This window comes from Aspergillus candidus (genome assembly GCF_002847045.1).
Source record: "Aspergillus candidus strain CBS 102.13 unplaced genomic scaffold BDW47scaffold_47, whole genome shotgun sequence".
Lineage (NCBI taxonomy): Eukaryota > Fungi > Ascomycota > Eurotiomycetes > Eurotiales > Aspergillaceae > Aspergillus > Aspergillus candidus.
Genome location: NW_020194052.1, coordinates 115,774 through 130,906, shown reverse-complemented (window position 1 = coordinate 130,906; position 15,133 = coordinate 115,774). Strand labels below are relative to the sequence as shown.

Here is a 15,133-nt window from a genome sequence, read left to right as displayed (position 1 = left end):
CTATTTATGAACAGGGGCCAGTACTTTGCAACTCCGCAAAAGGTCTTCTTGACTATGTTGAACGTGGGGTTGATTGTAATTGCGACTGCTCTTGTATGTGCTGTTCATGTTCACCGTCTTATCACGGATACTGATGATGTGTTTAGTGCGCGCTAGGTCTATGGTCATCGGGCAGGTCGATACATGAGGAGGGAGGTCGCAACAGCTTCTCTTGTTCCTGAGATTGCCCTTCCATGGTCCCCTGGGTGAGCCAGACGAGGTAAGGTGCTTATTTCTGTAGAACGCGATGGTATAAAAATGGGAGATACTTATGGCGTTTTGTAATACCGCTGGAGGATCACGTCGGTGTGAGGACGGGATGTCCGAAACACCTTGATAGAATTGGATCAAAGGTTGCGAGTTACGTACCGTTTAACAGGACACCTTGTGCACCATAGAATATCTGCAGAGATTCTAATTCCGAAATACATGTGACAAGGATAGCGAGGACATGCATGCTATCATCCCGACTATGGCTTATATCCCTTGGCAGGCATACGTGGTGCTCGAGTTACGCGCCAATTCAGTTGAGCTGCATTGCCCTGCAGTCAGACAACTTGACGTATGTGTTTTCCAAAATTGGTATATCGATTGCGCCTGTTATGCATGCATATATACAAAGGAAAGCGACAAAGGTTTCGCTATTGATTCTCCACCTGCACCCGAAACGACCGTTCCACTCCCAGGACCCCCGGGTTCTCCCACGTCAACCGATCCTCGCTGGTATTCCAGGGGATGGCCACCTCTGGGTTCCCGATAATCGTCGTGGTCACGCCGTGTGTCTCGTCACTGGTGGCGTCGTAGATGCGTCCGCCCTGACGGGTTTTCTGGGAGGCGCCCATGTAGGAGAGTGGATAGCTCGACCTGGCCGACCGCTCGCGGCAGAGGCGAAACAGCGGCCGCAGAGTAGTCAAGCTGCCTGCGGTGATGCCTAACCCGGCCTCAACATTCGACCAGATGGAGATCTGATAGGTGGCGTATAGGAAATCGGGGTCGCGGTAGGTGGAGAGGAAGGGAATACGGACGATGACGGCGGAGCTGGCACTGTTATGGGTTAGATCGATTGACCGGATATGAACGTTGGATGGGGAAATGGGGGGACCTACATGCAGCCGAGACCCAAAATTCCCGCAAGCGCGAACTTGGTGCGCGCTGACATCTGCAAGTCCAGGATGATAAAGCACGGCAACAAACCGATGGTGAAGTCGGTCAGGGCCGCAATGGAACTGTACAGGTAGACAATCGCCAACAAGGTATCCACGGACAGACAGCTGCCTTGACCAGGCTGACGCATCCAGAAGTAGCTGACCGGGTGACATTCGAAGATACTGAAAAAAAGGAACAGCAATCCCACGGCTACGGTCAAAGCCCCGGCCACATAGAGAATGATGGAGTGGGCGCGAACGATGGTGATGCGGAGGAGGGCGATAATGATGGAGATTTTGGCCACGACGCAGCTCACGATGTAGAAATTCTGGCCCAACCACCAGCACTAGAGAAGGACAAGTTAGTTTCGTCCGTGGATGGAGGAAGAGGGCGCAGACTTACCAACAATGACGTTTGCATGTGGCTCTCCTTCCCGACAAACCAGGCAGTCTTCTCCCCCACGCCGTAGTAGCTCCCCACAAAGATACAGACGGAGAACCCTATATACAAGCACTGGATCGCGAGTCAGGGGAGTTTGATTTTGTGGGGGATCCACGGAAATGACCTACCAAGGCGGCCACCATAATCCCATCATCCCACCCGAACGCGCGCATGAGTCGTAACCGCACATAGCATCGGAGAGAGACGGTGATGCACGACAGTGCCAGGAAGAGAGCGGTCACAATGGTGATGGCCTCTCTGCGGCTGTTCATCTTGCCGATCGTAACCAGGCGCGATCTGATATGCAAACACGGGTCAAGATCGCGACTTCTCGACCATTCTCAGGCGCTTCAAAGAACTCTTGCGGATCGGTCGAGGAAAGGACATATTCGACCGTCCTGTCGAGCGTTGAGGGGGGGAAGGGTGGAAGGGTCCGAAACGTAGGGGAGTTTGCGGGTCGCACAGAGTCCAACGAAACACTGATGGAGACACCGACACGCCAGGAATGTCTCCAATTAATAAATATACGACGAAAGAGGAGCGCGGGATAAAAAAAAAAAGAAGGGGAAAGGAAGCTTGGGAAAATGGGGAAACCCCAAACAGGAAAAAGAAACCCGCGCCGAGGTCAGCGATTGGCCTTTTCTCGCACCCAAAGTTCAGGAAAAGTCTGACCAACATCAGGCCCACTGGATCTTGTGGGGAGAACCGGGTGAGGCTGTTGAATAGCTGGGTGTTCGGCTGCGAGCGGACCCGACTAGGCGGGTTCGGACCCGAATTCAATGGTTTGATGAGAGGCCATCAGGCATTAAGAGCCGTGGAGTAATTGGGATCATCTCTTCCATTAGGACGGCAATTGAAATGGTTTGCCATCGTAGAGTTGAGAGTTTGTCGCAGCTGCGGGCAGGGTGGTTCGGTGTGGCGATTTTCTGTCAATAAACTTCGGTGCGCGGTGGGCTGCGGAGACGGCGACTGGCAAGTCCCAATCCAATGAGGACCCGGGGCATCATCAATGAGCTCACCGATCCCTTCCTTCTCGGAATATGGGCATCGGTGGAAAGTGCCATGCGATGGGCGAAAAAACCACCACCACCACCACCTGTTCATGGACCCGCCCAGTGTAGATCCCCCTTTTCGTGCACCTCGTCGGCTACAGGTGTGGCCAGATCCTCGGTAAGAGGAGGATAGGGGTGTCAGCCCGTGTTGATGTTAAAAGTTCCCTCGTCGAAAGGATCGGATCGGATCCGAATCGTCAAGCAAGCCGGATGTCAGGGATGAGGAGGATTGATCAGGATTGATTCCTGGTTGAAGTTCTCCAGGATCTTTTGTGGCTTTGATGATCCTGGCAGTCACGGGGCGCATTACACGATGACTCAGCTTGTGCACTGCACACGAGGATGGCCGACATATATCGATATCGACTCCGTATACATTGATACGGGCTACGGAGTACTATGTCGATAGCTAGAGCCTATTTTTGCCAGACTATCGATTTGGGTGGATCGTGTGGAATCCAAGCGAGTCGGGCTGGTGATAAATGCGCTGGGCTCGTAGAATATCCACCTCGTGCTCATGAGATATCCATCATTTTAACTGTGAATCTTCACGGACAAAAGACAACGCAGTTGGAATCAGATTGAACCTCCTCTCTCCTGTGTCTATACTATTTCATTAGGCTCCTCAAGCGGGAGGTTGGAGGGATCGGCTGCGGAGAAAGCCATCTCGAGACACTATCCAGAAATATATATCCACTACTGCTTACGGCCCCCAACACTCTACCACACCGTGAAGGCACGGAATAAAAATTGAATTGGATATAACGAAATAAAATAATTTTCAAAAAAGAGCGAATGAAAAGAAAAGAAAAGAAAAGCATAAGAATGGGTGACATGAAACATATCCCACCCGAGGTACATGATCGGATGTATTGGCCCAGTACAACTACAGACTACTTACCCCAAACATATACAGTCTTCCTCCTTGCTGCTCCATTTCCCTGCTTTTCCACTAATATGACAGTTGTGGATGAAGGCGATCAACTGGAAACATGACAGGAGTGGTTGAACAGGTGAGACGCGACCGGGCTGGGCCCGCGGAAGAATGATAATCACCGCCAACAACCACCCAACAACAACAAACAGCAACACTGCCCCAAGTGGGGATCCCCGTTTCTCCATCCACAGGAGTCCAGACTCCCCAGGATTGTCAACGTCTGGGATTCTCACCAGAATGCCCATCTACGTCCTCCATACGACGGAGGATGATCGTCCAGCTCGTGTCATCTTCGTCCAGGCCATCACCCTGCTCCACGCCCAGACGTTTGGCACTCCCCGGGCGGCCGTGCGCGTCGAGGTTGTCAACGCTCCGCGCCAGGGGTCGGAAATGTGGTCAGAACATTATGTATGCGCCCCAGATATAACCCCTGGCGAACTTGTTCTCAATGTATACTAAACCAAGCATGAAGGGTGGGACGGGTTTCCAGGCCAGTGCCGGCCTGTCCAAATTTACCGACTACCTCGAAGTGAAGCTGGACTTCCGAGGGACGCGCGACGAGTGGGAGGATTACTGCCGCGAGATCGTCTCCATCCGCCCGCAGATCCGCTCCATCTACCTGCAGCGACTCGAGTTCGAGTTTGAGCGACCGGATCCCTCCCTCCTGGGCGGACTGGTGACGCCGCCGCGCAAAGGGGAAGGGAGGATGACGGGGATCGCCGCGTTGCGGGGACAGCTGGCCGGGGGACCGGTGTCGCGACGGCGATCCGTCGACGAGGAGTCTTTACCCCCGTATCAAGAGTGACAAGAGGGGGGCGGCAGTCGGTGGCGGGGGGGTGGGCAGGTCCATCGGACTCCGTGTGTATACAGCGATATAGACTTCTACCAATGCATTGTGATGATGTGACGACAGCACCGGACATCCCGCCTCAAATAGACCAACCGGTGACCGATGGCTGCGGCGGACACCGCCGGCAACACCTGATTGACCAAGATGGAATCCGCTCGCAGTGCCCGACCTAACTCGATCATACGACATGCGATGAACGTCTTCCAGCCGCCGGTGGTGCCAACCACGACACGAAACTCGTCCCGTCGGTAGCAACCTTGGAGCCAGCCCGGGGAGACAACCAAACCCGTCTTTAGCTGCTGCGCCCATGCCACAAAGGAACTGCCGTCCTCCTTCTGAGAGGGTCGGTCCTTCCGTCCCGGCACAATGTTGTCGCGCCACGGAAGTATAGCCACTTGACGACGTGCCGTTCCGCGAAGCTCTGGCCGCCGGGCTCACCCTATTCCAGTCATTTGGGTTGGGGAACGACAGCCGACCTCAACGCTGCTGTTGGGCTATGAAAAAAAAAAAAAAAAAGAAAATAATCGTGGGGATGGTTCCTGCTCTCATAAGACTCTGGACTAATTGGGTAAATGCTGTGCGAATCTGGATAAAAATGCCCCATCCCAGTGTCATCTTGGAAGGTTTCTGTCTCTTGCACGCGTCCCAGGTCACCTACCCGGTTTCCTTTGACCAAGAATGCGTATTTCTGGGAGCCGTACATCCGTCGCAGTATGTTCATAAACAGCCGTTGAATTATACTACCGGGAAGGAATAAGCCAGCTGTAGCAGTGTCTTTCACTGAATGACATCGTTGATTAAGGTGGCTGGGTCATCTGTAGTGCTGCCTGGGGAGGTGTCTCAGGGATTTTTTATATCGCACATCCCGACAATACAGCGACCATAGTCTGGGTTATCCTTTGGCGAATGCACCTAGTAGGGTTTCCAGTTTTCACAGTCGATCACTGCGCGGGTCTAGGCTTAAGAAAACAATCCTGATAGGCTCGATGCAGCAGACGCTGTATACAGGAGATTGCTCAATAGATCGGTGGGTCACCTCCGCTGGGGTGCATAAAAGCAACTCGACTGGCTGATTGGAACAAAATTCATAAGTGTTTCTCTATAAAATTTACTGAACGTTGAAAATTTTTTCATCTGTGTATGGATAAGGACGCGATTCTTGTCATGGCCTGTACTACTTGAGAGATTACACCTCAAACCCATGGGACCGGTACTACATTTCCACTTGAATGATCCTACTGCATCCCCGATCAACTCCAGGCTGCTCATGCAACTTGCTGTGGAGGGCAAATGATCAGCCAAGAATTACCGAGCTGGGCGTTCCGCCCCGCTGGCGGCAGGATTCCCGGATTGGGACGTTCCCGACAGGGCGGGATGACCTGTGACCTGTCTCATCAACATTTCCACCCTGATTCAACGCCAACATAACTTCTAGCGGTCAGAAGTTTTGCAATCATAGAAAAGAATTCAATCTCTTCAATTGCAAGTCACCATATCGCCGACAAGATGTTCGCCTGGTAAGTCCATACTTCCATCAGACGTTATCCGCCCGGCGCACTGACAACAAACAGGTATCAGCGCAGTCTTCTGCAACGCCCGGTTTTGACCCAGAGTATTACCACCGCGGTATGTCCCATCGGGAATTTTGCGTGATGATAGTAGACTGATGTGTAATAGTGTTTGTTTGGCATAGGTGACTCCTTAGCTCAACAAGGCGTCGAGCGCCGTGGTCTCGCTCAGCATGATGTCATCCGTACAGGGCGAATGGCCCTATATGGCGGCGGTAATCGATGCCCCTTGATATTCCACTGCACCTCGTCACACAGGTGAGAATTCAGCATCAGAGGATCTAACTGACGCACAAACAGTGATATTTGGTCCGGTCGCGACCAAGTGGTTTCAATTTCTCCAACACCGCATTCAACTGTCTACTCCGGGCCGCACGCTCGTTGCGCGTGTCGCCACGGACCAGCTTGTCTGCGCGCCCACCATGATCGGGGTCTTTCTATCAACGATGTCGGTGCTGGAGGGTGCCCACCCGCGCGAGAAGCTGCAACGCACGTATTGGGACGCGCTGCGAACGAATTGGATGGTCTGGCCGGCGCTGCAGAGTGTGAATCTGTACCTAGTGCCACTGCAGTATCGTGTATTGGTGGTGAATATCATAAACATTGGTATGCCCTTCATTTCTTCTCGTGTGTCCCGACTTTGACTGTGCTAATCGTATGGGGATTAGGTTGGAATTGCTTCTTGAGTTTTCTCAACAATGCCGAGTACGATGAGGAGCCTCCGGTTGCTTGATCGGAATGGCCCAGGTGGTTTCGTCTCTGATTCGCGTTTCAAGTCGATTAGAAAGCGTCCAATATTTTGCTTTTGTATTATAGACAATAGTATAATGGTGCACTCATATCCGTGTTCGTATCTGGGATAGCTACGCCGAGTAGATCAAGCCTTAGTCGTCCGACCAGGTTATTATGAAGACGACCCCATGGGCGGGGATGATAGAGAGAGGGTCATTAGTACTGATCATGAGATGAGAATTGAAGATGTGCAAACAAACGAGCCAAATGCTGAGATGGTGGTCACCTGATCGCATTGAGCTGTTTCGGTGTTTTCCGATGATTTCACCTCTCCTTTTCTTCTTTCCCATCCTTAACCTCATCAACCTGTCATTTCCATCCATCTGACCCCTGCTGCTTCTTGACGGGGGCTGCGAAACATTCAACGCGCCAGAGGATCAACAACGCATCTTTTGAGACCAAGCAGCTGCCAATGTTCCCGTGCATATCCGACACCTCGACACCTCATGGGTGTATAACGCCAAGCATCGTGATGCTCTGCACTCCAAGAGACGGAATTTTGGACCGATAATATATACCGGATAGATGAGTGGGGGTCATTCAGGGCCGTCTGATTGGCCTTTCTGGGAAGGACAGTGGACCTAGAACGCTACGGCCATTCCATCCGATATCATGTCTCCCCAATTTCTCACCTTCATCGGGTAGGAGAGCCGGGTCAGATAGGTAGTTACTTTATCAGGACATCAGTTCCTGCCTCCGCTGGCAATACAGGGTTCCTCGACAGGAATCGGGGTGCTAGTGCGGAGAGTTTTGACTGATAGCAACATTCCGGTAAGGTCTGGTGCCCATGACCCCGTTATCGCATGGAGTTACCCCGCATGAGTCTCTGGGGGAGCCATCAGCACATTCAAATACGGTGTCATCGCTGAGAGTTCTTATCTCGAACTTCGTGAAATCTCTGGCATATCCGAGCATTAAACCACCGGGACATCTGCGATGTCGCCCAAGGACCTTACGGTAAAACGCTCCCTGAGGACAGGCAAGCGTATATCGAAAGCGTGTGTTTGTCATCCCCGGAGGTGGTCAATATTCAGAACTAACAATCATAATACATACGACAGCTGCAGGAGATGCCGGGACCAAAAGATCCGATGCTCAGGCTCGCACCCCTGCGACCAGTGTAGCAAACGAAGTTCGGCTTGTCAGTTTGACAGCACGTCACAACGGGTTCTTGTCACTCGGAGGTAAGTGCAGAAGACGGTCCTCTCTGGTGTCCCACCTAATGATCCATTGCCTCTTGTAGATATCTTGATAGTCTTCACGAGCGAATAGCGTCTGTCCAGCAGCGCCTTTCTCATCATGCCTCCAGCAGGTTGACTTCGGAGCGACGGGAACACTCGACCAGTGAGTGGCAGTAGCATCCAATCAGCTTGGGTATCCCACTTAAACAATGTCTAGGTCGCGAGATGCAATCTCCAGAGCCTGTGGACAGCGACCAGAATCAAGGTTTACCACCAGAACATGCGCCCCTCAAGGCGCCTGGGATACATGGCGGGAGGGAACCAAAAGCCCCTCTCACGAACCCCCTGGCCTTTCATGTCACGGATTGGGCACAAGGCCCTATGGGCAAACCGCGTGCGCTCCTCCCGATTCACCATCGCCGGCTGAGCTGCTGTTGACCGTCATAGTAGTATTCATGGGCACGTCGTCTACGTGGGCCTTCGGTCGACGGGTGTTAGGGATGACCCATATGCGACTGACGGGCCTACCGCTGACACCCGATCCGGACAAATTGCTGTTTGATCGGCATGTCTATGACGCCGGATGGGATGGAAACAAAGCCAATACCCCTAGTAATATGTTTGATGTCTCAAACCTTCCCACGGCCGATTTTGCCCGCTATCTTATCAACTCGGTCAAGTTCCACTGCGGTCACCTCTTCTATCTTTTTGAGGAAGAGTCGTTTATGGAACAGTTTGCCGCCTTCCAACAGAACCCTTCGGAAAAATCGCGTTCTTCGCCGCTGTGGTTTTGCCATTACTTGCTAGTCCTCGCATTTGGTAAGGCTTTTGTGGTGCAATCGGTGCGATCGCGAAGTCCTCCGGGGTATGATCACTTCATCCAAGCCATGCAATGTATGCCTGATTTTACGTTCTTTGACGGCGACCCAATCGAGATGACGCAAGTACTCTGCTGTGCCGCGCTCTATCTGCAGTGTATCTACAGACGTGGACCAGCCTACCGCATGGTAAGATAAACGTCTAATAATTCGAGCAATTCTTTTTTTGACCGCCATACTGATTCCCCTAGCTGGGCACGGCGCTACGCTGGGCTCTAGAGCATGGCATGTATACCGAAATGCACGGGCTCTGTCTAGACGAAGCCTACGTACAGCGGTGCAGCCTCATGTGGTGGACCATCTACACGCTCGAACGTCGGATGTCGTCTCTGCTAGGGGTGCCAATGGGAATATCGGAGGAAAGCATAAGTGCTTCGTTTCCTGCGATATCCCAAGAGATCCAAGGCGCCAATGTGCTCGAGATGCAAGTGATGCTGTGCCAGATTTTGGCAAAAGTGGATCTCAGTGAGTTGGGGAACATCCGGCGCTTTTCGTGGCTAATTGAAAATAGCTGTGTACGGTAGCGAAGGGAAACTTGACAGTCGGTACCTGAGCGCCACGCAGTCCGTTCTCCGCGATATCGCCAACGTGACCGTACAGCTGAACGCTTCGTTCGACCTATACGCCAACGGGTCCATGAGTGGCACATCGCGCATCTCAGCGCATTTGCATTTGCTCGAGCATCAGGTATGATAGTGCCGGGCTATGTGCTTTCTGATGATATGCTCATCCCATCCAGTGCATCATTCTCACGACCAGACCGCTTTTGTACATTTTCCTCCAGTCGAAGCTTGGCCAGTCCGACCCGGCACTCATGGAATGGCTGCAATCAGCTACAGTCAAAGCTTTGCTCCATGCATGCGTGGAGTCTGCCCAGCAAATTCTCCGGATTCTATCAAACCTGCTCGAACAGGGTCTCTTGGGTAAGTGGCTATTTTGACCCATTGAAAAAGGCCGTTGTACTAAATATGTGTCGTCAGAAACATTCCTCCCTTTCGATATGGATGCGGCGTTCATCTCGACAATCCCTCTCATGATGGCCGCGACAATTGATCAATCACTACTACAGGACCATTCACCCTGGTCTCAGCGTGCCTACACCATATTGGAAGATATGAGCACCCGTGGCAACATCTGCGCTCGACTGGCGCAGTCGGAGTTGAAGCAGTTGGATCACGAACTTGCTCAATTATCCTTGAAAAGCAACGTGCCAACGGTCCTGGCCACCGGTCTTCGTGGACCTGGAGATGACAGTGGCCCCATGGACATCGTAACATCGGGCGCTCCTGGTGGCTATAGCCAATCGCTTGAGCTGGAATTTGCGGACAGCTTTCGACAACACTATGAACTCAGCCCCGATCAGTTGATGGAGCTGGCTAATTCATTGGATTTGAATAGCTTGACCTGGCCACTTCCGTCAATGGATGACATCCCGGCCCATGATCTCTAGATATGCCAGGATCACATCTAGTGTTATTATCGGAGTACTGTCAGCTGTAGCTATGGCCTAATTGATATCAATATGCGTAGGGTTTATTTATTGGCCATTGATAAGGCTGTCCTTGGAGATCGCCCTCGGCAAGACCCAACAATAGATAAAAAGAAAATTTAAGAATCGCACAAGTATGAGGATAACCACAACCAATGGAGTATGCGAACAAGATGATAGTCCACGCTAGGACGTTAGGCTTTCTTAGCTAGGCTGAACCCTTGCTGAAGGTCAGCCTCGTCAGCCTATGCTTCTGACTTAGAAAGCTTTCTTTACCCCACCGTTCCAACTATGCTTAACACCACCTCACCATCTGATACTTGAAGAGAATCAACTACACACTCATTTCAACATGCAGGAGAAGTTCTTTAAGCTAGGGATGCGGGTCGATCCAGGACAGCCAGATACAGAAGGTTCCGCTCTCCAGCGCGCCGCAGTGAAGGGCGACGCGAGCGCCATTGCGAACTTGGTGAAAGACGGCGTTGATATAAATGCTCGTTTGGACAAAGGATGGACAGCATTACATATCGCTGCTGCCGGCAACTTTCCCGACTTTGTCGATGGACTACTTCAATGTGCGGCGGATTGGCAGATGAGCATCGAAGATGGTTCAACTGCCCTGCATATGGCCGCCGCAAATGGCCATCATAAAGTCGTCGAGGTGCTATTGCGCCATGCGACTCGAGCCAATGTGAAGCGAAGTAGTGATGGGCTTCAGCCCCTCCATATAGCTGCCGGTCGGGGTAGGGAGGATGTACTTCGGGTGTTGATTGATGCCTACGCTCAGTGCGGGATGGACATCGACAGTATCGCAAATTACGGTGAGACTGCACTGGAGAGTGCATGCCACGGCGGGAATATCGAGTGTGTGAAGATGCTGGTGTCCGCAGGTGCCAATGTCAACGCTATTGTCGATGATCGCGGTCGCACCCCTCTCATGAACGCCGCTACAACTGACAAAGACCAGGTCGCGCGAGTCCTGTTAGATGCGGGTGCCGAGATTGATTGTATCCATGATACTGGGATCACAGCGGTGGAAATTGCAGCATTCTCGGGAAGCTTGAACATTCTGCGCGTTTTGATTTCAGAGGGCGCCAACCTTGATCATATGGACAACCGAGGACATACACCGTTACGCGCAGCGCTTATGGGCCAGCATCCCGAAGCTGCCATGCTCCTACTCAAGGAACGGATCAAGGTCAACAGAGCCTATGGAGAAAATGAGTGCACGGCCCTCCATCTGGCTGTTTCTGCAGCCTATCTCGATGTGGCCGAAGCGCTGATCGGCAAAGGGGCCGACATTGATGCGTGTGACGCCGACGGTGATACACCACTCCAGTGGGCGGTTGAAAAAGGGTCTCTGGAAATGGCCAAGAGTCTGCTCCGCAACGGAGCTCAGATAAACAAGCGAAATGAGAACACCGGCGAGGTGGTGTTACATTGGGCCATCAAATGTGGCCATGTCAGCATGACAGAGTTACTGCTTGCCCGCCGAGCGGATCCATCATTCATCGACCTGGATGCGATACAAAGACACGAATCGGCAGATGAAGAGCAAGTCGAGACTTGCAAGGTCCTAGTCTCCACAGCCCCTTCTCTGGATGACATACCTGATGTTGGCGAGATTGAACTTTCGCCGCCCCCGAAGCAATCGCCCATGTCCACTGTCATAGAACGCCAATCGATAAACTCTGCAAATAATGCAGGAAATAAACATGGAGAAATATATATTGATGAGCGTATCAGGCATCCGGTGCTGCACATACCATCGCACATAGCAGCGCAAGATATTATCTCCAAATTTGGAAGCAGTGTGGAGCACATCGGTGTTACGTGCGACGGGCCTCTATGCAAGGCGAAGTCGGAGAGCATCAAAGGGGCGCGTTTCAAATGCTGCTGGTGTGAAAATGTGGACTTTTGCTCAAGTTGCATGGCCAGCTTCCACAACAATCATCATCCTAGTCACTCCATGATACACTGCCAAATACCAACCCAGTTTCATACTGTAAAGGAGATGGATGATGCGTCAAAGCGGTCTTGTCTCGAGGCGTGCGGAGACCCGTCAGTTTCCATAGAAGACCTGAGTCACATTGTCTATGCATTTCCAGATAGCGAATCTCTGCAAGTGCAACTCATCTCTACCGAGCACCACCTGCAGGACGAGGAAGTTGAGCGGCTTCTGCAGGGGTTTGGCCCTACCGGGTTCCCAGTTGTCAGATCCACGCTTGAAGGCAGCGTCTTTGCGGGCTTTCGCAATCGTGACATCATCAGAGAAGGCGATCATAAGCCGGGGGCCATGCCTTTTATCAAAATCGACGAGGCTGGCAACGTCCGCATGAAGAGTTACCACAAAGAAATGACTCAAAATACCGTCCGGAAGGATGAAGTTGTTCTACACCACCAAGACCCGAAGCTTTTAGCAAGGGTTTTGACGGGGCAGCTCCGGTTATATGATTATTCCGAAGACGAAACGTTGATAGACTGGGCGAGGCAGGATCGCCTTGTCACTCGCTTGATCGATATCAAGCCCGGAAATTTTGACGACAAGCTCGAGATCGACATCAGGGTTGTCGACTTGGATAGTAGGCCCACATATGAGGCTTTATCCTATACCTGGAAGGAGACCGCGTACGAAAGGGCAATTGTGCCCTCTTGGTCGCGGGAGGAGAATGAAACAGCTCGGAAGATGGCCAAGTTTCTTCACGGCGTATACTGCAAAGACAAATCCGGAAATGAACGATATCTGACGATCAACTGCGGACTTCGGGATGCGCTGAAGCAAATGCGCCATGCATCCGACACCAAAACCTATTGGATCGATCAGCTGTCGATCAACCAGTTAGATTTTGGGGAGCGAAGGTTTCAAGTTACAAGTATGATGTGGTTCTACAATCGAGCACAGCAAGTGACGCTCTGGGTGGGCGATGAGGAGGAAAGCACCGGGGATGTTTTCGACATCTTTCGAAAGATTGCCCACCGGTTTCATAGCCAGGGGTTCTTCCCTGGCCCGGACGAGATGCTGGCAGACCCGGGGCTACATTTGCCTTCATTCGATTCGCCCGTCTGGAATTCGGCAGTAGACTTTTTCAACCGCCCCGTGTTCAGTCGCTGCTGGGTTACCCAAGAGGTGGTCGTCGGTCGGAAAGTCATGGTTCGGTGTGGGAAGTTTACTATGGACTGGACTGACCTGGTTCGAGTGGCTCAAACTTTTAGCCAGCGCCCATGGCTCAACAAATTACCACGGGACAGCCTGGAGATCTCTGCTGCCACTATTCTACTCCCACCCAGTGGCCCTGGAGGAGAGGAAGCTCGACCCGGCGGTCTGCCCTCCGTGGTCATGGTGAACGGCCTCCGCGAAGACTTCCAGGCGCTGAAGATGAATTCAGTAGAGAACCTGCTGTATATTGCCGGTGTATTCCAGGCCACGGAACTCCGCGATCGAATTTACTCTGTCCTTGGACTCCAGGGCGCCAATATCAGTCGTAGTGATGCCCAAGTGGTCGAACCGGACTACGAGAAGCCAGTAGAGGATGTCTTTGCTGAGGCCGCCAAGGCCTGCATCATGCAATCATCTTCTCTGACAATCTGCGGCCTCAAAGATTGCGCATCCCCCCAAATGCAGGAGAGCCTTCCGTCTTGGGTGCCTAACTTCGCCACGACTACCCTCACCTCTAACACCTCGCTCTGCCGCCCTTTACCACTTCGCCCGTACGACGCCTGTGGAGACACATCCCTCGTAGCAGCATGGCCGTACGAGGAGCGGCCCGACCTGCTTGTTACCTCTTCATGCAACATTGAAACTGTCGTTAGTCTTTCGGACAATTTACCCCGGGGTCAGGGGGCCTTGAAAAGCATCGTTGTGGAATGGACCAAACTGGCGAGCACGGTCGGGCGAGAGTATCCAACGGGTGAGTTTGCGCCTGACGTCTTTGTCCGGACCTGCGTTGTGGACACGTCGGGACCCTTACGACAGAGTCCGATGCCCAGAAACTACCATGATTCACTGTGTCGGCTGTTCGAAAGATGCTTCACTCACCATGTTGTCCTGAAATGTGGCGAGCTTAATAGACTAGATGAGACTGTCCTTCAGGAATGCACCAATCCGCTGATAGCGACCCTTATGGTGGATGCATATCAGACGGAGGGCCCAGCGAACCGCGATGAAGCGGAGCAGAGTGGAACAGCTACTGTTGACACCACGGCTAGTGGGACCTCGTTCGGCGGGGCCACTGTTGATCCTGGCGCTGTGGACGCGCTGTGGCTGGCCTGTACTAACAGGCGGTTTTTTGTGACGGGCAATGGCTTCTTCGGTCTTGGGCCGCGGGATCTTCAGGCAGGGGATGAGGTTCACATTCTGGGTGGAACACCCGTGCCTTTTGTATTAAGACCGTATGCGGCCAGCGCTGAAGGGTCGGGGGGACCTGATGAGGACAGAAGGACCCCAACCGTGTTGGACGCAATCGGCGAAGATGATATCAAGTTGTATAGAATGGTGGGAGAATGTTATATCCATGGATATATGCAGGGTCAAGTTTCCACAAGGAATGATGTGGAATGGGAAGGGATTGGGATTTTCTAAACTTCGTCCTGATCTGAGGACAGGGATATCCAGTGAAACAATATCACGGGGAGATATGGGTCTATCTGGCTTCGACTAGATCACAGTAACTGAGTATCTAGCATGGCTGCAGGGTTTCAATGCCATCTAGTGAATATTATACGACACATCCAATCCAGTCACTCAGCGGCGAACCTTGCTG

General features: G+C 52.3%; 7 protein-coding genes across 7 annotated transcripts; 5 read left to right on the top strand and 2 right to left on the bottom strand.

The window, feature by feature from the left end:
- BDW47DRAFT_110535 (uncharacterized protein) lies at positions 1 to 351 on the top strand. The gene is made up of 2 exons (XM_024813749.1): positions 1 to 93; positions 147 to 351. Exons 1-2 carry the CDS (start codon positions 7 to 9, stop codon positions 219 to 221), a joined length of 162 nt encoding a protein of 53 aa, XP_024669418.1. The 5' UTR covers positions 1 to 6; the 3' UTR covers positions 222 to 351.
- Positions 352 to 577: 226 nt separating this feature from the next.
- BDW47DRAFT_63478 (putative integral membrane protein) lies at positions 578 to 2,014 on the bottom strand. The gene is made up of 4 exons (XM_024819490.1): positions 1,755 to 2,014; positions 1,588 to 1,698; positions 1,146 to 1,531; positions 578 to 1,083 (listed from the first exon to the last, which is right to left on the bottom strand). The coding sequence occupies exons 1-4, from the start codon at positions 1,896 to 1,898 to the stop codon at positions 681 to 683; spliced, it is 1,044 nt and encodes a 347-aa protein (XP_024669417.1). The 5' UTR covers positions 1,899 to 2,014; the 3' UTR covers positions 578 to 680.
- Positions 1,774 to 2,458, bottom strand: BDW47DRAFT_63471 (uncharacterized protein). Its single transcript, XM_024819489.1, has one exon. It carries the CDS (start codon positions 2,302 to 2,304, stop codon positions 1,942 to 1,944), a length of 363 nt encoding a protein of 120 aa, XP_024669416.1. The 5' UTR covers positions 2,305 to 2,458; the 3' UTR covers positions 1,774 to 1,941.
- Positions 2,459 to 3,808: 1,350 nt separating this feature from the next.
- BDW47DRAFT_133496 (uncharacterized protein) lies at positions 3,809 to 4,420 on the top strand (the record flags this gene model as incomplete). The annotated part of the gene is made up of 2 exons (XM_024817849.1): positions 3,809 to 4,023; positions 4,088 to 4,420. The coding sequence occupies exons 1-2, from the start codon at positions 3,853 to 3,855 to the stop codon at positions 4,418 to 4,420; spliced, it is 504 nt and encodes a 167-aa protein (XP_024669415.1). The 5' UTR covers positions 3,809 to 3,852.
- A 1,452-nt stretch (positions 4,421 to 5,872) lies between these two features.
- On the top strand, positions 5,873 to 6,827 carry BDW47DRAFT_110528 (Mpv17/PMP22 family protein). The gene is made up of 5 exons (XM_024813748.1): positions 5,873 to 5,982; positions 6,037 to 6,091; positions 6,143 to 6,248; positions 6,334 to 6,639; positions 6,702 to 6,827. Exons 1-5 carry the CDS (start codon positions 5,972 to 5,974, stop codon positions 6,764 to 6,766), a joined length of 543 nt encoding a protein of 180 aa, XP_024669414.1. The 5' UTR covers positions 5,873 to 5,971; the 3' UTR covers positions 6,767 to 6,827.
- Positions 6,828 to 7,122: 295 nt separating this feature from the next.
- On the top strand, positions 7,123 to 10,521 carry BDW47DRAFT_110524 (Zn(II)2Cys6 transcription factor). Its single transcript, XM_024813747.1, has 9 exons — positions 7,123 to 7,823; positions 7,887 to 8,009; positions 8,069 to 8,169; positions 8,224 to 8,400; positions 8,457 to 9,013; positions 9,076 to 9,349; positions 9,396 to 9,571; positions 9,624 to 9,807; positions 9,865 to 10,521. Exons 1-9 carry the CDS (start codon positions 7,762 to 7,764, stop codon positions 10,332 to 10,334), a joined length of 2,124 nt encoding a protein of 707 aa, XP_024669413.1. The 5' UTR covers positions 7,123 to 7,761; the 3' UTR covers positions 10,335 to 10,521.
- Positions 10,522 to 13,705: 3,184 nt separating this feature from the next.
- On the top strand, positions 13,706 to 14,952 carry BDW47DRAFT_133494 (uncharacterized protein; the record flags this gene model as incomplete). The annotated part of the gene is made up of 1 exon (XM_024817848.1): positions 13,706 to 14,952. Exon 1 carries the CDS (start codon positions 13,711 to 13,713, stop codon positions 14,950 to 14,952), a length of 1,242 nt encoding a protein of 413 aa, XP_024669412.1. The 5' UTR covers positions 13,706 to 13,710.
- Between the last annotated feature and the right edge of the window lie 181 nt (positions 14,953 to 15,133).

Coding starts and splice junctions, on each gene's coding strand:
- BDW47DRAFT_110528 (XM_024813748.1), top strand. Junction 6,092..6,142: donor CCCAGAGTATTACCACCGCG/GTATGTCCCATC, acceptor GATGTGTAATAG/TGTTTGTTTGGCATAGGTGA. Junction 6,249..6,333: donor AATGGCCCTATATGGCGGCG/GTAATCGATGCC, acceptor ACGCACAAACAG/TGATATTTGGTCCGGTCGCG.
- BDW47DRAFT_110535 (XM_024813749.1), top strand. CDS start 7: ATGAACAGGGGCCAGTACTTTGCAACTCCGCAAAAGGTCTTCTTGACT. Junction 94..146: donor TTGTAATTGCGACTGCTCTT/GTATGTGCTGTT, acceptor TGATGTGTTTAG/TGCGCGCTAGGTCTATGGTC.
- BDW47DRAFT_63471 (XM_024819489.1), bottom strand. CDS start 2,304: ATGTTGGTCAGACTTTTCCTGAACTTTGGGTGCGAGAAAAGGCCAATC.
- BDW47DRAFT_63478 (XM_024819490.1), bottom strand. CDS start 1,898: ATGAACAGCCGCAGAGAGGCCATCACCATTGTGACCGCTCTCTTCCTG. Junction 1,532..1,587: donor ACATGCAAACGTCATTGTTG/GTAAGTCTGCGC, acceptor GTCCTTCTCTAG/TGCTGGTGGTTGGGCCAGAA. Junction 1,084..1,145: donor ATTTTGGGTCTCGGCTGCAT/GTAGGTCCCCCC, acceptor AACCCATAACAG/TGCCAGCTCCGCCGTCATCG.
- BDW47DRAFT_110524 (XM_024813747.1), top strand. CDS start 7,762: ATGTCGCCCAAGGACCTTACGGTAAAACGCTCCCTGAGGACAGGCAAG. Junction 9,572..9,623: donor TGCATTTGCTCGAGCATCAG/GTATGATAGTGC, acceptor CATCCCATCCAG/TGCATCATTCTCACGACCAG. Junction 9,808..9,864: donor GCTCGAACAGGGTCTCTTGG/GTAAGTGGCTAT, acceptor ATGTGTCGTCAG/AAACATTCCTCCCTTTCGAT.